The sequence below is a fragment of the Desmodus rotundus genome, chromosome 5, assembly GCF_022682495.2.
Source record: "Desmodus rotundus isolate HL8 chromosome 5, HLdesRot8A.1, whole genome shotgun sequence".
Classification (NCBI taxonomy): Eukaryota; Metazoa; Chordata; class Mammalia; order Chiroptera; family Phyllostomidae; genus Desmodus; species Desmodus rotundus.
The window spans coordinates 9,539,455-9,559,476 of NC_071391.1; the positions used below are offsets into that span (position 1 = coordinate 9,539,455).

The window sequence follows — 20,022 nt, forward strand, 5'->3', positions numbered from 1 at the left end:
ATCAGGATGATTATTTATATCAGGATAGATATCCTATCAAAAAGTATCGGAAGAACCAAGATGGTGGCGTAGGTAGACACACTGCGCCTCCTCGCACAACCAGAACTGACAGAGAATCGAACAGCAAGGGGGACCAACACCAAGGAAACAGAAAATAATCATTCATCCAGACTGGTAGGAGGGGCGGAGACGGCACTGGGGTGGAGAGGACTCGCGTGGCTGTGGCGGGACTGAGACTGGCGGAGTGTGGGACAAATGGCGCAGGCAGTCCGAGCACTAGCAGACCCTGCAGTCCCACATTTGCACAGATAAACCCAGAGGGCCGGACTCAGAGTGGCGGAGAGTGGGGCAGGCAGAGTGGCGGGTAGCACCTTGTGGCACCACATTCGCGCACAGAAGCAGACCGCTGCGCAACCCAGGGCTCCAGCTCAGGGAAATAAAGCCTCAAACCTCTGATTGAAAGCGCTCCTGGGGGTTGGGGCGGCAGGAGAGACTCCCAGCCTCACAGGAGAGGTTGTTGGAGAGACCCACAGGGGCCTAGAGTGTGCACAGGCCCACTTACTCGGGAACCAGCACCAGAGGGGCCCAGTTTGATTGTGGGTAGCAGAGTGAAAGACTGAAACCCGGAGGAGAGTGAAGCGGGCGCCATTGCTCCCTCTTGGCCCCGCCCCCATGTACAGCATCACAGCGCAGCGACCAGCATTACCCCGCCCCGGTGAACGCCTAAGGCTCCGCCCCTTAAAGTAACAGAAGCGCCAAGACAAAAAAAAAAAAAAAAAAGGCCCAAATGACAGAACACTTCAAAGCTCCAGAAAAAATACAACTAAGCAATGAAGAGATAGCCAACCTATCGGATGCACAGTTCAAAGCACTGGTTATCAATATGCTCACAGACTTGGTTGAATCTATTCGAAAAACAGATGAAAAAATGAAGCCTATGCTAAGAGAAACAAAGGAAAATGTACAGGGAACCAATAGTGATGAGAAGGAAACTGGGACTCAAATCAATGGTATGGACCAGAAGGAAGAAACAAACATCCAACCAGAAAAGAATGAAGAAACAAGAACTTGGAAAAATGAGGAGAGGCTTAGGAACCTCCAGGACACCTTGAAACATTCCAACATCCGAATTATAGGGGTGCCAGAAGGAGAAGAGGAAGAACAAAAAATTGAAATTTTATTTGAACAAATAATGGAGAACTTCCCCAGTCTGGCAAAGGAAATAGACTTCTGGGAAGTCCAGGAAGCTCAGAGAGTCCCAAAGAAGCTGGACCCAAGGAGGAACACACCAAGGCACATCATAATTACATTACCCAAGATTAAACGCAAGGACCTACATCCAAGATTACTGTATCCAGCAAAGCTATCACTTAGAATGGAAGGGAGGATAAAGTGCTTCTCAGATAAGGTCAAGTTGAAGAGGCTCATCATCACCAGGCCCTTATTATATGAAATGTTAAAGGGAGTTACCTAAGAAAAAGAAGATCAAAAATAGGAACAGTAAAAATGACAGCAAACTCACAGTTATTAACGACCACACATAAAACAAAAACGAGAGCAAACTAGGCAAACAACTAGAACATGATGGTTGTCAATAAGGGAGTGGGAGGGGGAGAGGGGGGTAAAGGTACAGAGAATAAGTAGCATAGATGATAGGTGGAAAATAGACAGGGGGAGGGTAAAAATAGTGTAGGAAATGTAGAAGCCAAAGAACTTATAAGTATGACCCATGGACATGAACTATGGGGGGGGAACGTGGGAGGGAGGGGGGTGGGCAGGATGGAGTGGAGTGGGGGGGGAATGGGACAACTGTAATAGCATAATCAATAAATATATTAAAAAAAAGTATCAGTAATTAAATTACTCTAAATAGGAGGCTCCCTTTGTGGATTAGATGATTTATTTAGCTTTATGTATAGGAAAAGGAAAATTAAAATATTAGTAGTTCTTGGCAATTGAAGCTGGCATTACAGAATCATAACTCTAGCCCTCAGAGAGCCTTTAAAAATAATCTAAGCCAACCCTTGTGTTTTATAATAGAAGACCTGATTCTCACAGTTTAAATTCCTTAAATGCACAGACAACCAAATATCACTTGACTGTTACTCATCTTGTAAATTCTAGAAATTTCTTGATGTGTCAAAAGACATTTTTGAATTTTCACTTTCATTTGTTCACCCTGGGACAGATTTCTGTGCTTTAATTTTGCAGTTGAGAAAACCAAAGCTTTGAGAAGTTAACCTGCTTGCCTACTGTTAACAAGGGGAGCCCAGATTTGAACCTAAGCCTTGCCTTTTCTGCCCAATTCTCTGAAAAAAGTTAAGTAGCCTTTTATTACAGTAAATTTCAATAGTGGACTTATTTGATGTATAAATCATTTGCAGACGCTCTTTTATGAAAAGTTCCTGCTGTGTGAAAAAGCGCTGTGGAGAACACGAATATAAGGCTATAAGACGTCATTCTTACTCCAGCAAAGTAAACCCTCCTGCATGTATGGTGACTGATGTGATGCACTTGGAGATTAACGACTCAGTGTTCAACAACTTTGTTGGCAGGAATTTTCCCTGTACTCTCTGGGACCAGGGCACATTTGTTTTAGTCTTGGTCGTTGGCATTGGCTCTTTAAATGTTGCAGCCCACAGACAAAGCCAAGTTCCACCCAGTGTTTACTGGGCACATCTGCAGGAAAGGCAGGTGTGAGATCTGGGAAGGAACCAGGTGATAGATGACCCATCTTGTTCTTGCTTCAAGAGCAGCATGCAGGCAGTGCAGTGGAATGAGGCACGTACATCTAGAGAGATGAGAATTCAAGGCATTTGTGGTCATTGTCTAGTGAGTAAAATAGAAAATAATGATTAGAACTCTTCAGAGATGAGAAAGAATTCTGTGGGTAGGGGAAGCTCCCTGGTGGAATTTGAGCCAGGTTTTGAAGGGATAATGTAGAAAGAGTCCAGAATCCCAAGGTAGGAGACTTAGCTTCTAGTCAAAACTCTTACCACCATTTGTAAGACTGGCATAAGTCATTTATCTTGGAGCCAATTTCCTCATCATCAAAGTGGAGATAATAGCACCAGCCACACCTTCCTCCAGGGTGTTATCAGGGTCAAATGAGATAATGGATGGGAAAGCATTTTAAAAACTGTTAATCTTCTTTCTAAATAGTACTGCCCCTGGAAATTATAAGCAGAGCTGAATGGGGAGCTCCTGACCAATAAGGGGCCCGACTGAACTCAGGTTTATGCATGGGATTGCATATCACAGCCCTTTCTGTTGGCAGGAGCTTGGAAGAAAAGGAATCCACTCAGATTAGAAGTGAACCACCAACTCCTCAATCCATTACTTCTACAGAGAAATGACACTTTTACAGAGAAACTTCAGTAGGATCCCATGGCTCAGCTATTAGACTCAAGCCCAAGAATCTTACTTCCTGTTCATAACACGGGATTTTTTTAGTTGTTGGTTTGTGAGTTTTTTTCATAAAGTATTTGTATTGGGAGTGGACGAGGGGGGTAAAATTGTAGCATATTTTACCAGCAAAAAGTTAATATACACACATTTGCTATATATAATATTTTTTAAAAACTTACTACAAATCAATAAGAAAAAGACAGATGACCCAATAGAAAAATGACGCATCTCTAATTTGGTATAAAGATGAGCAAAACTGATGTGAAAGACCATTTTGGTCATATATCTCAGTGTGCATATGCATTCATTTGTATAGGCTCTTATATAATATTTCACGATAACAATGTTTTTAAAAGATAAATCAAACATAGCTCCTATATGTAGAGTTTATATAAATTTCCACTATGCACTTTTCTCTATAAGATGTATTTCACAATACAAATATTTGAAAAGATGTATTCAACATAGCTCCTATATGTAAGAAGTTTATAGTATAAGTTAGAGTACCTACATATAAATAACTTTAATTCTATGTAGAAATGATAAAAAACCAACCAGAGATACATATAAAATCCTATGACAGAATAGAGAAAGAATAGATCCCAGGATGGGAAATTGAAGAAGATAATATTTGTGCTGAACAAGGAAAGTTTAGTGAAGGGGGAAGGAAGCTATGCAGATGTAGTAAAGGCAAACTGTTCTGTGTGTCTGAAGTGTAATATTCATGAAGAGAAATAAAAGAAATAAGTTTGAAATGCAGTAAGTTGGTGCCCAACTGGTGGAAGATATTCTCCTTCAGATTAAGATTTTCAAATTTAAACGACAAATGCAGACACCACTAGGAAAGTCTGGACATCATGCAGACATCAGAGCTAAAGGGGAAATCCCATCTGCTGCAGGAGAACGTCTGCAACGGCTCTGCCTGTGTATCTACCTACATTCAGGTAAAGCATTTGTTGTTTCAGCCAAATTGCTCAGCATTTTATATGGAAGCACATATCCCCCTAAAAAGTTACTTGAGCACCAGTTGTAGCAGATATTGGTCATATCTTGATGTATCCAGAATCCGTTTTCCTTCTTAAGAACATTGACTTTCTTGGAGAATGATCTCACAATCACTGTGTTGATGTGAGAGGAATTCTGCATGCCCGCCCACATCTGTGGAAGCCCAGGCAAGGAGACCCTTTCCGCCTCTGCACCCTCCAGAGAGATCCCTACAGAGAAATGCCTAGAGGAACACAGAGGGACAGGCATGCGTCCTAAGCTAAGCCAATAACAAGTTCTTCCCTGCATTTGAATGTGAGGCAAGTGATGTAAGGACACCATGAGGACTCGGAGGTCATTTGCCCCAGTGGCGGGATTCTGGTTGGGCCGTTCTGGTGGTTTCTTTGCTGCTGACTTCTGCTCCTTCACCTTCTGATATGTCCTTGGTTCTTACCTTGTGCCCAGTTTCTCTTGGATTCTGTGAACCTCCTCATATCTTTTCAATTACCTCCTGTTTTTTTCTTTACCTTAGCTACATTAGCTTAAGTTAGTCTCTGTAATAAACCATAACTGATACATTATCTAGCACGTGGGAATTACTTCTCCCAGGACTGTTTAGTGAACAAGAGACAAGTCCCTCTCCTCCAAATATATGGGAAAACAGAGTAGACATATAAAATGCTAAAACAATAGAATTTAAAAACTCTTAGTAACACAAGAGACATCTGTAAGCATTTCAATGAGCAAATTGGTAGGGAAATGAATAATGCAGAGACAGACAGCGTGGCCACAAAATGTATCTTACCAGCAGAAAGCAAAGTCTTTACCAAGTTGTCCGTTTTGTAATCATTTTTTCTTGCTAACAATGCTGATAAAGATCTGGAATTACTGGTACACAGGTACAAGAGAGATCTTAGGGCTATTTTTGTTCCACCTTTGCCTGTTACAGACAAGGAAGCTGAGGCCTGGCGAGGGGAAGTGGCCTCTGAGAGTCTCAGGTTCAGGAAGTAGCCGAGCTAGATCTCGTGACACACTCTACCACTGCGGACCACCGCACACCCCACAGCCGCCCTGGCTGGAGGCCACAATCCTTTACATGCTTGCTTCTCCCTGGATGTTTTGAATGGTGTCACCCTCTGTTCTTATAAGCACATTCCTTGTTCTCTCCTCAGATAATAATGATTTTATACCTGAATAACATGTTAGCCTGGCTACAGCTGGAGAGCCAATATGCTGCCTTTCAAGTGAATTACAGCAACCTCTTTTCTTTAGGTTTCTTGTTAGCTAGTCTTTATACTTCCCTTCTTCATTTCCAAGCATCTCTTTTGTCAATAATGTCTCCTACAATGGACGTCATGAGCTGCCTGGACCCCACAGGTGAACTTTCTCCAGGAATGGCCTTCAGCTGAAGGGAGCCACCTTACCCAAGGTAACTCGCATCCAAGACTGGTCTGGGAGGGATACAAAGGCCTGGTTTCTATCTTGTCTCCTTGAGAGAGTTCCCGAGGACCATCCCAGACCCCGAGTTCCCTTACACCTGGGCTAAGGCCTTTGTTGTGACTGCATCACAGCCCAGCTTCTCGCTCTCTCTGATTCTGCACCATCTCTGCCTCACAAGTGCCGTTCCCACGGGCATTCCCCAGGGAGCCGCCTGCACACACAGCCCAGCCTCCAATATTATTTCCCAGCAAATGTGGTCTAAGGTCTCCTCACCCACTCTCAATTCTAGGTGAACTCCTGATGGCCAAATAGCATTGTTTTACCTTCTTCAGAATTGTGATTTGTGTTGACAACAAACAGGGAGATAAAAACCCTCAAACCCCAGACTTGTTTTCTGAAGTAAACAGAACATAGTGGCCCTGAAGTCAGTGCACACCCTATTCGCATTTCCCAGTGATGTAAAGAGTCTTAGAGAGGCTCTCCCCAAATATCTCCTGAGGGTTTCCTCTGCTTGGAGCTCTGCTGGGTACTCTCACCCTCGTTGTTTCTTATACTTATTCTGTCAACATTTAATCCATTATCTTGGTTTTATAGGTAATAAAACTAAGGGTCAGAGATGTGAAGTGACCTTATTGAAGGTCAAATAGCTGTAGAAGTGTCACCATGTTCTATGACATGATAGGTGGTAAGAGGACCAGCACTCTGTCACCTTCACCGTTGTATCCCTCACACCTGGCTTACTTCCTGGAACACAGCAGGTGCTCAGTGATTCTTACTGAGTGGATGAATCACTGAACATTCAAGGAAAGGCAATTGCAATTTTACTGAGTGCCTTTATCATGTCAGACATGTTTTCTACATCTTAATGTACGCTTCCTTAAAATTCACAACAAATCTGTGAGGGTTGAATTCAACTCCCCATTTTGCAGATGATGAGACTGAAGCTCAGATGCACAGGTGCTAAGTAGTAGAACCAAGATTCTAACCCACTCTGTCTTCTCCTGCATCTTGACCCATCCCTCCCCGCAACCTCCTATTTCTCAGATGAGGAAACTGACGTACGAAAACCTTAAGTAAGTCTTTCCAAGTCGTATTGCTAGGGAATGGCAGTGCAGAAGCCAGACCCCAGGTTTTTCATCTCCCATTTCACACCACCAGCTAGTTCTGCTCAGCATCCCTAGGACTCTGGCTGCCTTTCCCAAACATGGTCAGTGGAGTAGCATCCTCACTTACATCAAAGAACTTCTCACCAAATGTAAAACTGAAAATGTAGGCCACCTGCCAATGTGATGGTATTTCATAACTCAGAGCTAAAAATAGCTCTCAAACTTGCTTAGCCTGTTGGTAACATATTAAAAGCTCATATTCAAAATCACTCACCTCTTGGATTAATGTCACGATTATGGCTTTCCAGGTTTCCTTCTCTCTCTGTCTCTTTCTTACGCAGCAGGGAGCAGATGACGCTTGTCCACGTTATTTTCCACATGAATTACTGAGCACTTGTTTTCAAAGATGAAATTCACAACCTTATTCTCTTTGCTGTCCCTGCAGAATTCATTTTGGAAGGCAGGAGGCAGAAGTGGTTAAGGGCATAGGCTCTAGCGCCAGATGGGAGTTGAGGCTGTGCATTTTTGGGCAAGGCATGAAACCTTTGTCTCAGTGTCCTCATCAGTAAATTGGAGACAAAATAAGACCTATTTCCCAGGATTGTAAGCTGATTAAACAAAGTAATTCATGGCCAGTGTTTAACAGTTCCCAACACAGAGAGAGTGCACACATAAGATAACTAAAACCAAAAATCAACTAGAAAGACTCGTCACCACTAGCATGACCACTAGCCCCAGTTTGCCTGGAACTTTCTAGACTTAGTGCTAAAAGTCTCAAGTACCAGGAAATCCCTCAGTCCTGGGCAAATAGGAATGGTTGGTTACTCTATTTCCCAACAGTGAAACAAATAACCTGAGTTAGTCATTTATTCACAAAATAGTCACTACTAACTAATACATCCCAGACATTTTGATGGTATATGGAAAGTAAACAGAATAAAAATGAATTAAGAAAGAGAATTATGAAAATGAGAAAATTAAAAGTGAGCCCCTGAAAGTTGTCATGGAATATACAATTCTGAAAAACACATTGCTCCCGGGGGGGGGGGGGGTCTGGTATTTGGTAGGAATTTCATGAATTACCCACTTCTGTCTCATAGGGAATTTTTTTCCCCAAACACTAACACTGGGGGGAGTTAATAGGCTGACAAAGGAAAAAACATTTCCTTGAGCAGTTTATAGTTAGACAGCTTTCTTCACTGGAATACTTCTTAGCATCTTTAATCGGCAAACAGGCATTAGACTCTAGGATGTCTTAAATATTGTTTCCAAACTTTAAACATTTTTCATAGCACAGAATTATTTTTAGGACTTAGAGAATGATACCAGTGTCCCACTGAGCTTTGACAGAAAGAAAACCTAGGTGGCGTCTGGCATTAAACGCAAAAACTCAGACTAGGGAGGAAGGCACCAAATCCCAGATCCTCAGAAGCAGAGCAGCTGTGCCTCAGTCATTATAGCCCATGAGCTTTTTTTTTTTTTTTTTTTGGTTTATGAACTTCCTTTCAAAATTTGATGAGCACATAAGTGCACAGAGGATAAAAGACACCAATCCAGAGGCCTCAGCTTTGCAGAACATACTGGATAGATGCTATGCCTTCTTAGGAATTTAAAAAAAAAAAAAAATCTGTCCTCTAAGAGAAGTTTGAGACTTCATATCAGCAGGGATAGCAAAAGACCTGCAAAGACTGAAATAAATTCTGACACAAGAAAGAAATACTCAACTGTAGACTAGCACGAAGTGTGAGTGCGCGGAAGCAGTGATTAGAAAAATACAATACCCATAATTACTTTGATATATTGAGTGCTTGCTATTGTATGATTACTTAGTTTAATCAGGAGGCAGTTTTTCATGTAGTTTAGGCTGTGGCTTCTGAAATCAGGTTTCCCAGTTTTGAATATTGTTTTCTCATTTACTGGTGATGTAACACTGGAAAATTACTAAAATCTCTCTTAGTCTTAGAATTCCCACATACAAAGTAGCAACCATAATATGTTTTTCATCAGGTTTGTAGAGGTTGCCAGACATAATTCTTACAGCCTAGTGCCTAGGTCATAGGAAAGCTCAGTAAACATTCGCTATTATTATTAATAATTGATATTTTTAGTGGTATATTATCATTATTATTTTCATTTCACAGAAATAATTTAGAACCAGTGATCCTAGCAGATTAATCCCACCAACCACACTCATCTCAGAGTTAATATAATCTGATGCAGGCAGTCCAATTGTTTATTCGACCCTTCTACACCAAGAATCTCAAACTCAGCATGATTAACCTGCAGTGGTCCACCTTTCATTCTTTCCCAAACATCTCTTTCTTCTACACCATGGTTTATATCACCACACAAGAAATGGAGTCATCACTGTTCCTTCTTTCTCTCATGCCCCATATTTGATATATGAGAAAATGCAGCCAGCTGTACTTTTGAAATATATCCAGAATTGGATAGCTTCTCATCACCTCTCTCACTTCCACCCTGGTCCAAGCCTTCATCACCTCTTGCACAGATTAATGAAATTAATGCCAAGGAAAAGGAAATAGATCTGACCACATGGAGGCCCTTCTTAACCTCACCTACATTTTGGATCCCTAGACAGAGCCTGTCACTATCCTCAAACAATGATGTCTACCTTTATTGAATGCTTGTTAAGTGCCAGACAATATTGTTATCTTCATTTTACAGACGGGGAAACTGAGGCTCAGGCATCTTAGTTAGTATGTAAGGTGGCTCAGGAAGTAAATGGATTTTTACTTGGAATAGCTGGACTGGCCATTATCTAGAAGTGGAATATTGTGTGGAAAATTGGAGGAACATGTAAAAGAAATATGAGAGTGGAAGGAATTTGAGACAGAAGCAAATGAAAATAACGAGGATATAGACTGTTAGATTTCACACTTATCTGGAATCTATTACAACATCCACCCCTCTAACCCATACAGAGACCAATAACTGTCCTAGTCCTAATGTGTAAACACTTACAATGCCAGTTTGCATCATCCAGTCTGATAATGAGTTCAAGGGAAAACTGGTGATGTTGGAGTGATATTAAGTGATACCCAAAGTCAGCCATCTAGGATATGGTGGAGCAGTGATTTTCATCCAGATGTCTCTGGTCTGGACTCAGTCTTTTTTTTTTTTAACTTTTATTTTCTAGATGTCTTTATTCCTTTTACATAATTTTAAAAAATTATCCCAGTGGGTGGTAATTACACATTCTACATACCTTATTATCCTGTGGGACTATCGAAGGCTAGAGCATGATGTATTAACCTGGGTTTTGCTAGCATAAAATACTGCTCTTGACACAACATAGGTGATGGCAAAGTGGTGATTGAAGTGAAATAAAGTAACTTGCATTAACCTATGTTATTGCATGAATAATCTGTGTCCGTGTTTGAAAGTCTGCGTTGGGTGGCCAACATATCTCAGTCAATAACTGATCCTGTCACTTTCCTTCTCTGCACTTTAGTGTAGTAATCATTTATGAAGATAGAAGATTGGGTTATGGTATATCCAAAATCCTTTTAGCTAAACGCTCTATGTTTCTACCAGTATTTAAGAATTCCATTTTAGTGTTGTGGCGTGTTAAATTCAGAGAGTCCCAGATAAGGCATGCATTGGACATAAGGATGGTTGTAAGCACAGTTACTACACAGATCTTCTCTTCTCCCTGCTGTAGGGCACTCACATAACCCACAATGACCCCCATGGAGAATAGTGCAGAGATGACTGAACTCATTCTTGTGGGGATAACTAATGACCAGAGTTACAGATCCACTCGTCACATGTTCCCCCTCATCTACCTCATCACTCTGATTGGGAACTTGAAGATGACCAAGTTGCTTCTGTTAGACTCTGGTCTCCACACTCCCATGTACTTCTTCTTCAGTGATCTCTGTCTGGTGGACTTTGGTTACTCCACAGCTATCACTCCCAGAGCGATAGCCTATTCCTTACAGAAAGCAAGGTCATTTCCTACAATTCATGTGCTAGTCAGATGTTCGCTTTTGCAGTCTTTCTCACTGCACCTTCTTCTCAATACTGCTGTGAATTAGAAACTGTTCTAAAAATAAAATCTATTAGTCAAGGAACATGTATATAAAGGACCCATGGACAAGGACAATGGAGAGGGAGGAGTATTGCAAATGGGGGGCGGCAGCGCAGGAGAGAACAATGGGGGAGAAATAGGGACAACTGTAATTGAACAATGATAAAAAGTAAAAATAAAAAAAATTGTTAAATTAGAGACACATAAAATGTTCATAAATGTGTTTGATTAACTTTATAAATACACATAACTTTACATACAAATAATATGCATATTACTTATTTATAAGTAATTTTATAAATACACATAAACCTATATAGTGAACTTACAGAAATATAACCAAAATAGTGCATGAATGTCAAAGCTCTCCTTGACTCCATCACACTTCTTCCCATGAAGTACATATTTTTTATAAATCCATGCTTATTCCATATGTAATTACATACACAGGGCATCCTGTTCTACCTGGAATCACATGCTTCTCGGTGTTTACTTGTTACACGACTATCTTCTCCGTTAGCCTTAAGCGCCATGAATGCAAACATTCTGTTTAGTTTGCATGGGTCTGTATTCTCAGGGCTCATCACTATGGCTTAAACATTTGGGATCAATCAAGAATTGAATGAATTTATATTTCTCTCAACAGTGTAAGCATTTAAAATGAATTAAGTGAAGCACTAATTCCTGGGTTCCACTTGTCTTGTTCAATGACAGAGCTCTTGTCTCTATCCACCAATGTTTATGTCAAACTGTAGCCCTGGAGGTCAGGCGGTGGCTTGATTTGTGCATTATCAAAGAGAATTACTTCAAATAATATGAATAAGCCCATGATCTCCCTCAACGAGCAGAGCTGGACCCTACAGACACATTAATCACTTGTTCCCTAGTTAGGCGAGATGAGAGTTTTGTAACTCCCTAAGGGTATTGTCCCCTGAGAGTTCCATGACTATATTACTTTCTTCTGTTTCTCTCTTATTCTTTAAGCTGTCAAGATCCACATAACTCCATTTGACAGTTCAAGAACCAGAGTTCCTTTAGTCATTCATTTGTTCATCTGATTTTTAAATAGCTGTCTAGTAGCCACAATGACCTTCCCCCAAACTATGATGTTTGTAAGAACAAGCAGCAAAGTCAAGGGAAAACAACCCCAAATAATAACGAGGATGACTGTGATTAGGATGGACACCTTTGACCAAATATAAGGCATTTTAGGGATTTCCTGACTTCCTTATCATAACAGAGGTGCTAGGAAGGATGTTATTAGGCTGCCTTTTTATGATCTCCACTTTATACATGAATATATCAAGACTCAAATGGGTTAAGTGATTTACCTAAGAAAAGAGAGCCTCGGATCCAGGGCTAGACTTCTTGTTTGGTGATTCCAAAGCCAATATAGCATTTTTTTCCTTCAGTTTTCCCTGCCTCTAGAGACCTTTAAACACTTTGGCCACACACTAAAGAAGAACATTCCAATAGAGTGTTACTGTTTTTCACAAACTAAATTTCTGATTCGAGATTCACTCACATATGAAGGAGCTGTACTTGCATGAGGCATTCTTCAGGGAATAAGGTAAACCTGTAAGTCTACTAGATCAAATCTACTGTCTGCATAAATTTACATGGACAGAGATAACCAGGAAAATGCATCAAAAAAGTGACTTCTCCTTTGATTTATTTACAGGTTGGGCTTGAATATTTTGAATAATTCTTGTATCTGTTTCTTATGTCTGTTTCAAACAGTGTAAACATTGTATCGATCCTGTTAGAACGTGTATTTATCACGTGACTTAGAGGAAAAGCACACAAGGATCTTAAATCTCTGCTAAATGTAAGCTTCTTTGACTTTGAACAAATCATTTACTCTACTTCAATCTGTTTTCTCTTTCAGGGAATGTGGTAATGTTAGTTATTTTGACTAATCTCAGAGTTGATGAAATAATCAAGTAGAATATAAAATTTTATTGTAACGTGGAGCTCATATAATATTTAAAAAGAGAGAAGAAATGGAGAATAATAATCAGAGAAAAACCATGTTGCGGGGTCAGTTATAAATGCACTAAAACGAAGATGTATAAAATTAAATAAGACATAACTGACTGTGAAAATAAATAGATCTGAGCTCAAGTTCTACTTTTGCAATTAAAGACTATCTGGGGTTAGACACTCAATTTATTAACTATTAAGATGGACTGACTGATGGATCACAGTGTGAGATAAACTATCATCACATAGTCTAGGCAAATGAGAACACAATGCTCTCTCTTGGGAATGGATAATTAAAATGGCACACAATATTCATCAATTTGTATAACTGTCTCAGTGCATGCACTATCCCGAGGTCAGGGAATGCATCCTGCTGGTGTGCTGTGGCAGGCCTGGAAAGCAGCACACACCCCGGTCCACCACAGACACCAGGTGTTCACGGAGAGAGCAAAAAAGTGGACAGCGTTCAGCACTTTATGTGGCTTATTGGTTGGTGTTACTAACGAGTCATGTTCCTTTTAACTGTTTGAGGATTTTTTGAGGGTTGAAGTGGGTTGTGAACATTTGTGAATCCAGTTCTCGTTCTTCAACTAAGATCCAGAAAGGTAGGTTATTTGCACAGAATCACTCAACCTGGTAAGTATATTTGATTCCCAGTTTGTGTTTTTAAGTCATTAACATTGACTTCCAATGGTTGATTGACTCACTCAATCAGTTGATCAAACAGTCAACTAAATAAGTTACTTGGTGGTGCCCAGTTCAGTATGAACATAAAAAGTGTGAGGCAATGTTTCTTTGTGATAAAGAACGAAGACTTGGATTCAAAGTAACATGGCTTCAAATCCCAGCTCTGTGACTTCGTTGAGCCTTAAGCAAGCAAATAAATGTCAGTAACCTTCAGTTTCCCCACCTGCGAATTGGGGATAATATCTCACAACATGCATGAGGATCAACTGAGGTAAATAGCACTGTCTCTAGCTTGGTGATGGGAGCATAGCAAATGCTCAATAAAACACATCTATTGCAGCTTAAGTCAGTATGAATCATGACTTCCACTTACACAGAATGAATAATTACGATGGAGTTAAAAAGGTTTAGAGTAATAAAGTGAGAAATTCTACTGATTATAATGGTATAATTGTATCTAAAGAGGAAGGATCTTGGGAACTTGTGTTATTCTTTGAACACACGAGGTTTGTATTTTGGGCAGGGAGCATTTTGTCAGAAAGATTGCATTTTTTTTAGTTTGTACTGAGCACCAACTATAAGGTGGTCCATTATATAAGAAATTTCCATCTGTGGAGTGAAGAATAAGAGGTTAATAAATGTCTCAAAGAACCACTGCAGCTCTTACTTTCTTTTCAAGACTAAAGCAAGCTTAACTTTCTTTTTTTCCTCCAGGAAGATGTTGGATTAGAACCGAAGATTTCACATGTGGAGAAGAAAGTTGGTAGAGTTTTGAAATGATTCCTAGCACATTGGTTGTTTCCCCTCAGAATTTGAGAAATTGTTGTCTGTGCTATTGATTTAAGTGAGCAGTTTTTTTAACTAACCAAGTATCCTAGTCACCCAGCTCTATGTAAATAGCCTTCATACCACTGATAGTAGGAGTGAACTCTGCCCAGAATTTTCCATGCTTCTGTGATGACCCTCATCTGTCTAACGGCCTCTCCAATCCCTACCCTCGCCTTGAAACCCATAGAACTAATTTCATTGTTATATTTACCACTATGTCACTCAGCACGAAGCTTGAGGATTGTTAACTCAGCCCTCAACTCCTACAAAATGTTTATACTTCTCCATATATCCCCTCTACTGGGCTTCCACTCCTGCCTAACTCCTGAAATCACCCCACTGCACCCTTTGGAATTTATAATCAGTCATCAATGTAACCCAATAAGTACTTAACGTTTTCTCTGAAAGCCCCCTTTATCTACTTGGTCTAACTGATATCTGCATCCTGGAACAGCATTTCTCTTGTAGCCATCTCAAGTGGTGGCAGTTTTCTCTCCCACGTCCCCCTTTCCTCCAATCTCATCTTTCTGACCTTGTAACATTAGAATACTCTGATTTTTGTCCATCTAGACTCTTGTCTTTGGTGATGTTATTTAGTCTTATGGATTTTATATGATACATATGTACATTGAACCATTAGAAATTACCAACATAGTTCAAGTTAATTCATCTGTTACAGCCAGTTCTTTTCTCTAAATTCCAGATTACCTATCCAATTGTTTATGCAACACTTCTGCTTGAATATCCAAAAGGGATCTCAAACCTAATGACATTATCCTTTTCTCCCTTTTCCCCAAACATCTATGTCTTCTACCCTATCCTGTGTATCACCATACAAAAATTGGAGTCAGCATTGACTCCTCTCTATCTCTCATGCTTCTTTATCAATGTATCAGAAAATTCAGTCACCTCTACTTTTGAAATATGTTCCAAAGTGGATAATTTTTCATCATCTCTCTCACTACCATTTTGGTCCAAGAAATCATCATCTTTTGCCTAGGGTGACAATGGCTCCTACTTTTTCTAGCACTTTTCATTGTCATCCTGCTAAGTTTAATTATCGACAAATCTAATAGAGTGATCCTTTTAAGAATTAAAATCAGATTTTGTCAGCTTAGGGTCCAAATCCTATAATGCTTTCCAATGTCACTCAGAACAAAAGTCTAAAAACTCAAGTAATGTATTAAGTCATTACATCTCCACCCTGCTGTACCTCCCTGACCTCACCTTCCTTCCCAACACAGCCTTAATGATTGTCTTGCTGTCCCTTGAACAGCCTCGGCATGTTCAAACCCCAGCACCTTGCATTTCCTGTTCCCTCTGCCTGGGATGTTCTTCCCCCAAACTCAAGCCCTGCTCCCCTGCTTCCTTTAGGTATTTGCTCAAAAGTTCCATTTTTGTTCATGAATCTCTCCCAGACCACCACACTTAAAACTGTATCTACCTATCTCTAAATGTACCTATCTCCCACTCAGCTCTTGGAAAAAAGGCCATATGGACTATATATTTTCCTATTGACTTTATTCTATATCTGCCTCCATTTCCAAAATACAAATTACTGTATTTCCTTTTATTTCCAGTATATATGGCAATGTCTTGCTTGTAGTAGTCACTCAACAAGAATTTTTAAATAAAATGTATCACTGGATCAAATATGTAATTAGTGCAGTAAAATTAATCTTTTAAGGGTTTTTGATCTCTAAACTACTTAGCTAAAATTTGAAAGTAGATAAAATTATCAGACTTCATTTTGAAAAGACTCTTGATTTAAAGAAGTAGAGATACCATAATATGCTTTTGTGTAGGCTTCAACAAATTTCCTGGCATCGTTTATAACATCAGTGATAATGTATAAAAATTGGTATTGTTTTTATCTGTGATGGCTGAATCCAAGGCTTAGCAGGTTCTGAGAATGGAAGCATAATGGAACAAAAGAAAACCTCACCTACACTTTGAGTTTTCCAAGAATGGATATATTTATTCAATGCTTATTAAGTGCCAGGCAATATTATTATTCCAGTTTTACATGGGGGAAATGGAGGCCTAATATTAGCACATTAGTTAATATCCAAGGTGACTCAGAAAATAAATGTGTTCTTAGTTGGCATGGCTGGAATGGCCACTCACATGTACAGAAACCTTGTGTGAAAAGTTGGAGGATGCCTATGAAGGACAGGAAAGGGGAAGGCATTTGAGAGAAAAGTAAATAGCATGACTGATGCTATCAAACCTTTGATTTCACCCTCATCTGGAAGCTCCATCTTATATTACCCACCCCTCTAATACCAGGTCAATCAAGCCCTGTGTCCAGGCCATAATATCTAACACTTACATAGTTCCAGTTTGCATGATCAACCCAGTCTGATAGGAAAACTGTTGCACATTACCCAAGTTCATTGATTCTGTACATGGTGGGGGTGGGATTTTCATCTGTTAATATGATTTAAACATGGCTCCAGATCAGGGACATCTGAATGCAAAAGTTTAAAACTGTACTAATGTAATAAAAGCCCAAACCTGTTATTTTCTAGATGCTTTTATTCCTTGCACCTGAATTTCTACTGTTTTCTTATTACTTGGTAAATTACACATTCTGTGTACTGTACTAGGGCCAAGGCCGTGTTTTGTTTAGCTGTCTGTCCCTATCATACACCACTGTTCTTGACACAATGGAAAAGACATAAAAAGCCAGTTGAAGTAAAATAAATTCAAGTTTACAGTAATTTTGTTAAGCTGTCTACTTTAATAGAAAGAATGGTTTGTGGTTGTTCTATAAGCTTTGAATTGGGAGTCTGCCCCCCTTCCGTGAGCAACTAATCAGGTAAATATTGCAGATCCTTCCTTTCGTTCCCTTTATCTTAATTCACTCTTCTATGAAGTTAGGAGATTAAAATGTATTATTGCTAAATCCTTTTATCTGGCTAGTCTATGATCTATCAATAATTTACAACTGCATTTTATTGTCACAGCCAAGCTCTGAATCTATGGACTCCTGGAAACGTGAAATAGTGAAATGAGACACATGCTGGTCGATCTCAGCAGAGTCTTCCCTCCATGTATCATCACTGATTCTACTTTCTCCGTGCTAGGAGGCAGCTGCATAACTCCCGGTTGATCCCCATGGAAAACACTACCGAGGTGACCGAGTTCATTCTTGTGGGGTTAACAGATGACCTTAAACTGCAGGTCCCCTTCTTCATAATCTTCTTCCTCATCTACCTTGTCACTCTGCTTGGGAACCTGGGGATCATCATGTTGATACTGCTGGACCCTCGTCTCCACACTCCCATGTACCTCTTCCTCAGTAACCTCTCCCTGGTGGACTTTGGCTACTCCTCTGCTGTCACTCCCAAAGTGATGGCAGGATTCCTCACAGGAGAGAAAATCATACCCCACAATGCATGTGCCACCCAGTTCTTCTTCTTTGTTGCTTTTATCACTGTAGAAAATTTTCTTTTGGCCTCCATGGCTTACGACCGCTACGCAGCAGTGTGCAAACCCCTGCATTACACCACCACCATGACAACAGGTGTGTGTGCACGTCTGGTCATAGCCTCCTATGCCTGTGGCTTCCTGAACGCCTCCATCCACACTGGGAACATTTTCAGGCTCTCGTTCTGTAGGTCCAATGTGGTTGACCACTTTTTCTGCGATGCTCCTCCTCTCTTGGCTCTCTCGTGCTCAGACAACTACATCACTGAGATGGTTATTTTTTTGGTGGTGGGTTTCAATGACCTCTTTTCTGTCCTGGTCATTTTGATCTCCTACCTGTTTATACTTATCACCATCCTGAGGATGCATTCGTCAGAGGGACGTCAAAAAGCGTTTTCTACCTGTGCTTCCCATCTCACTGCAGTCTCCATCTTTTACGGGACAGGCACCTTCATGTACTTACAGCCCAGCTCCAGCCATTCCATGCACACAGACAAAATCGCATCTGTGTTCTATACTATGGTCATCCCCATGCTGAACCCCCTGGTCTACAGCCTGAGGAACAAGGAGGTCAAGAGTGCCTTTAAAAAGGCCATAGGAAAGGCACAGCCTTCTTTAAGATTCATATTTTAATTATATAGACTCAGCAGTAAGACAGTTTCATACGGTTCAGACCTATCTCAGGAAAATATTTACCTTTCTAGCCACAAAATTCCTAATTCCTTGTAGTAATTTCTCCAGCTATTAATTAAGTCTACATAGCAAAAGTATTAAAAATATGACACATAGGAATAAGTTAAGAATAATCATCCATGAATATATAATTTTAAAAAATTCTTTATAATAAATTTGTTCACTCACACTTCCACGTGAACATGTACACTGACATGTATATGTAAGTATATGCAGACACAAGCATCATTTATGAGGAACTCATGAAACCCATATAGCTAGAGAAAGAGAAATTGGTTAAGATGTATGTGAGGTAGGTCTGTTCTAATAGTAGAATTTAAAACAATTATTTTTGTGTCTGAGAACACATTCTTAATATAAATAGTTGACTTCATGGAAATATATGCCATGCATGTTTAGTTTTAAAAATTATATATTCACTATCTTTTTACATATAAAAACGATAGTTTTTCTATTTTTTAAATTAACCTTATGAAAATATTTCCAAAATTCCTTGAGTGTAGATTTATTATGATTCTTTGTTCTTGTTTGTAATGAAAATACATACCTTTTCATGGGTGTTTATTTTCCTAGGCAACTTTTATATTAATAAAAATAATGTTTATATGACAGTTTTAATAGAGGAAAAATATCACAATATAGAGAAAAGAATGATAAAGGCGCATTTTATTTCATTAAATAAAAATGTAACATTTAATTTTTCGATCCCTCTTCCTTTTACTACTCCCCACACCCCTTCCCTCTGGTAACCATAATACTGCTGGTGGTGTCAGAGTTTCGGTTTAATGTCCCATATATGAGTGAAATCCCACAGTTCCTAGCTTTTTCTGACTGATTTATCTCACTTAGCACAGTACTCTCAAGGACCATCCACAATACTGGAAAAGGCACTATTTCGTCTTTTCTGTGGGTGAGCTGTATTCCACTGTGTACACGTACCACATCTTCCCTACCCACTCACCTATGGAAGGGCTGTCGGTTGTTTGTATGTCTTGGTCACCATAATAGTACTGCGATGAGCATAGGGGTGCCCATATCTTTGCAAAAAAATGTTTTCAATTTGGGGGGGGTAAATACTCAGATGAGGGTTTGCTGGGTCCTGCGGTAACTCTATTGTTAAATATTTGAGGACCCTCCATACTGTTCTCCATAGTGGCTGTACCACTTTCTGTCCCTACCAGCAGTGAATGAGGGTTCCCTCTTCCTCATAACTTCTGCAACACTTGTTATTACTTGTCTTGTCAATAACAGCTATTCCAAAAGGTTGAGGTGGTATCTCTTTGTGGTTTTGATTTGCATTTCCCTAATAGCAAAATATTTTAATAGTTTATTTTTAATTGTATTTTCCATGATCACTTATTCCCCTTCTACCCTCTTCTACCTCCACCAACCCCCTCCCTTACCCTG

At 39.9% G+C, this 20,022-nt stretch overlaps 1 protein-coding gene across 5 annotated transcripts; it reads left to right on the forward strand.

Moving 5' to 3' along the window:
* The first annotated feature begins 11,989 nt into the window (after window positions 1-11,989).
* LOC112303565 (olfactory receptor 5B12) lies at window positions 11,990-19,193 on the forward strand. Of its 5 annotated transcripts, none has more exons than XM_045194388.2 (4): window positions 11,990-12,562; window positions 12,733-12,820; window positions 14,377-14,506; window positions 17,460-19,193. In XM_045194388.2, exon 4 carries the CDS (start codon window positions 17,611-17,613, stop codon window positions 18,553-18,555), a length of 945 nt encoding a protein of 314 aa, XP_045050323.2. In that variant the 5' UTR covers window positions 11,990-12,562; window positions 12,733-12,820; window positions 14,377-14,506; window positions 17,460-17,610; the 3' UTR covers window positions 18,556-19,193. The 5 variants fall into 5 exon arrangements, with proteins under 5 accessions (XP_045050323.2, XP_053781849.1, XP_045050324.2 ...); XM_053925874.1 differs by having other exon boundaries at window positions 14,377-14,421; XM_045194389.2 differs by lacking the exon at window positions 12,733-12,820.
* Window positions 19,194-20,022: the final 829 nt, after the last annotated feature.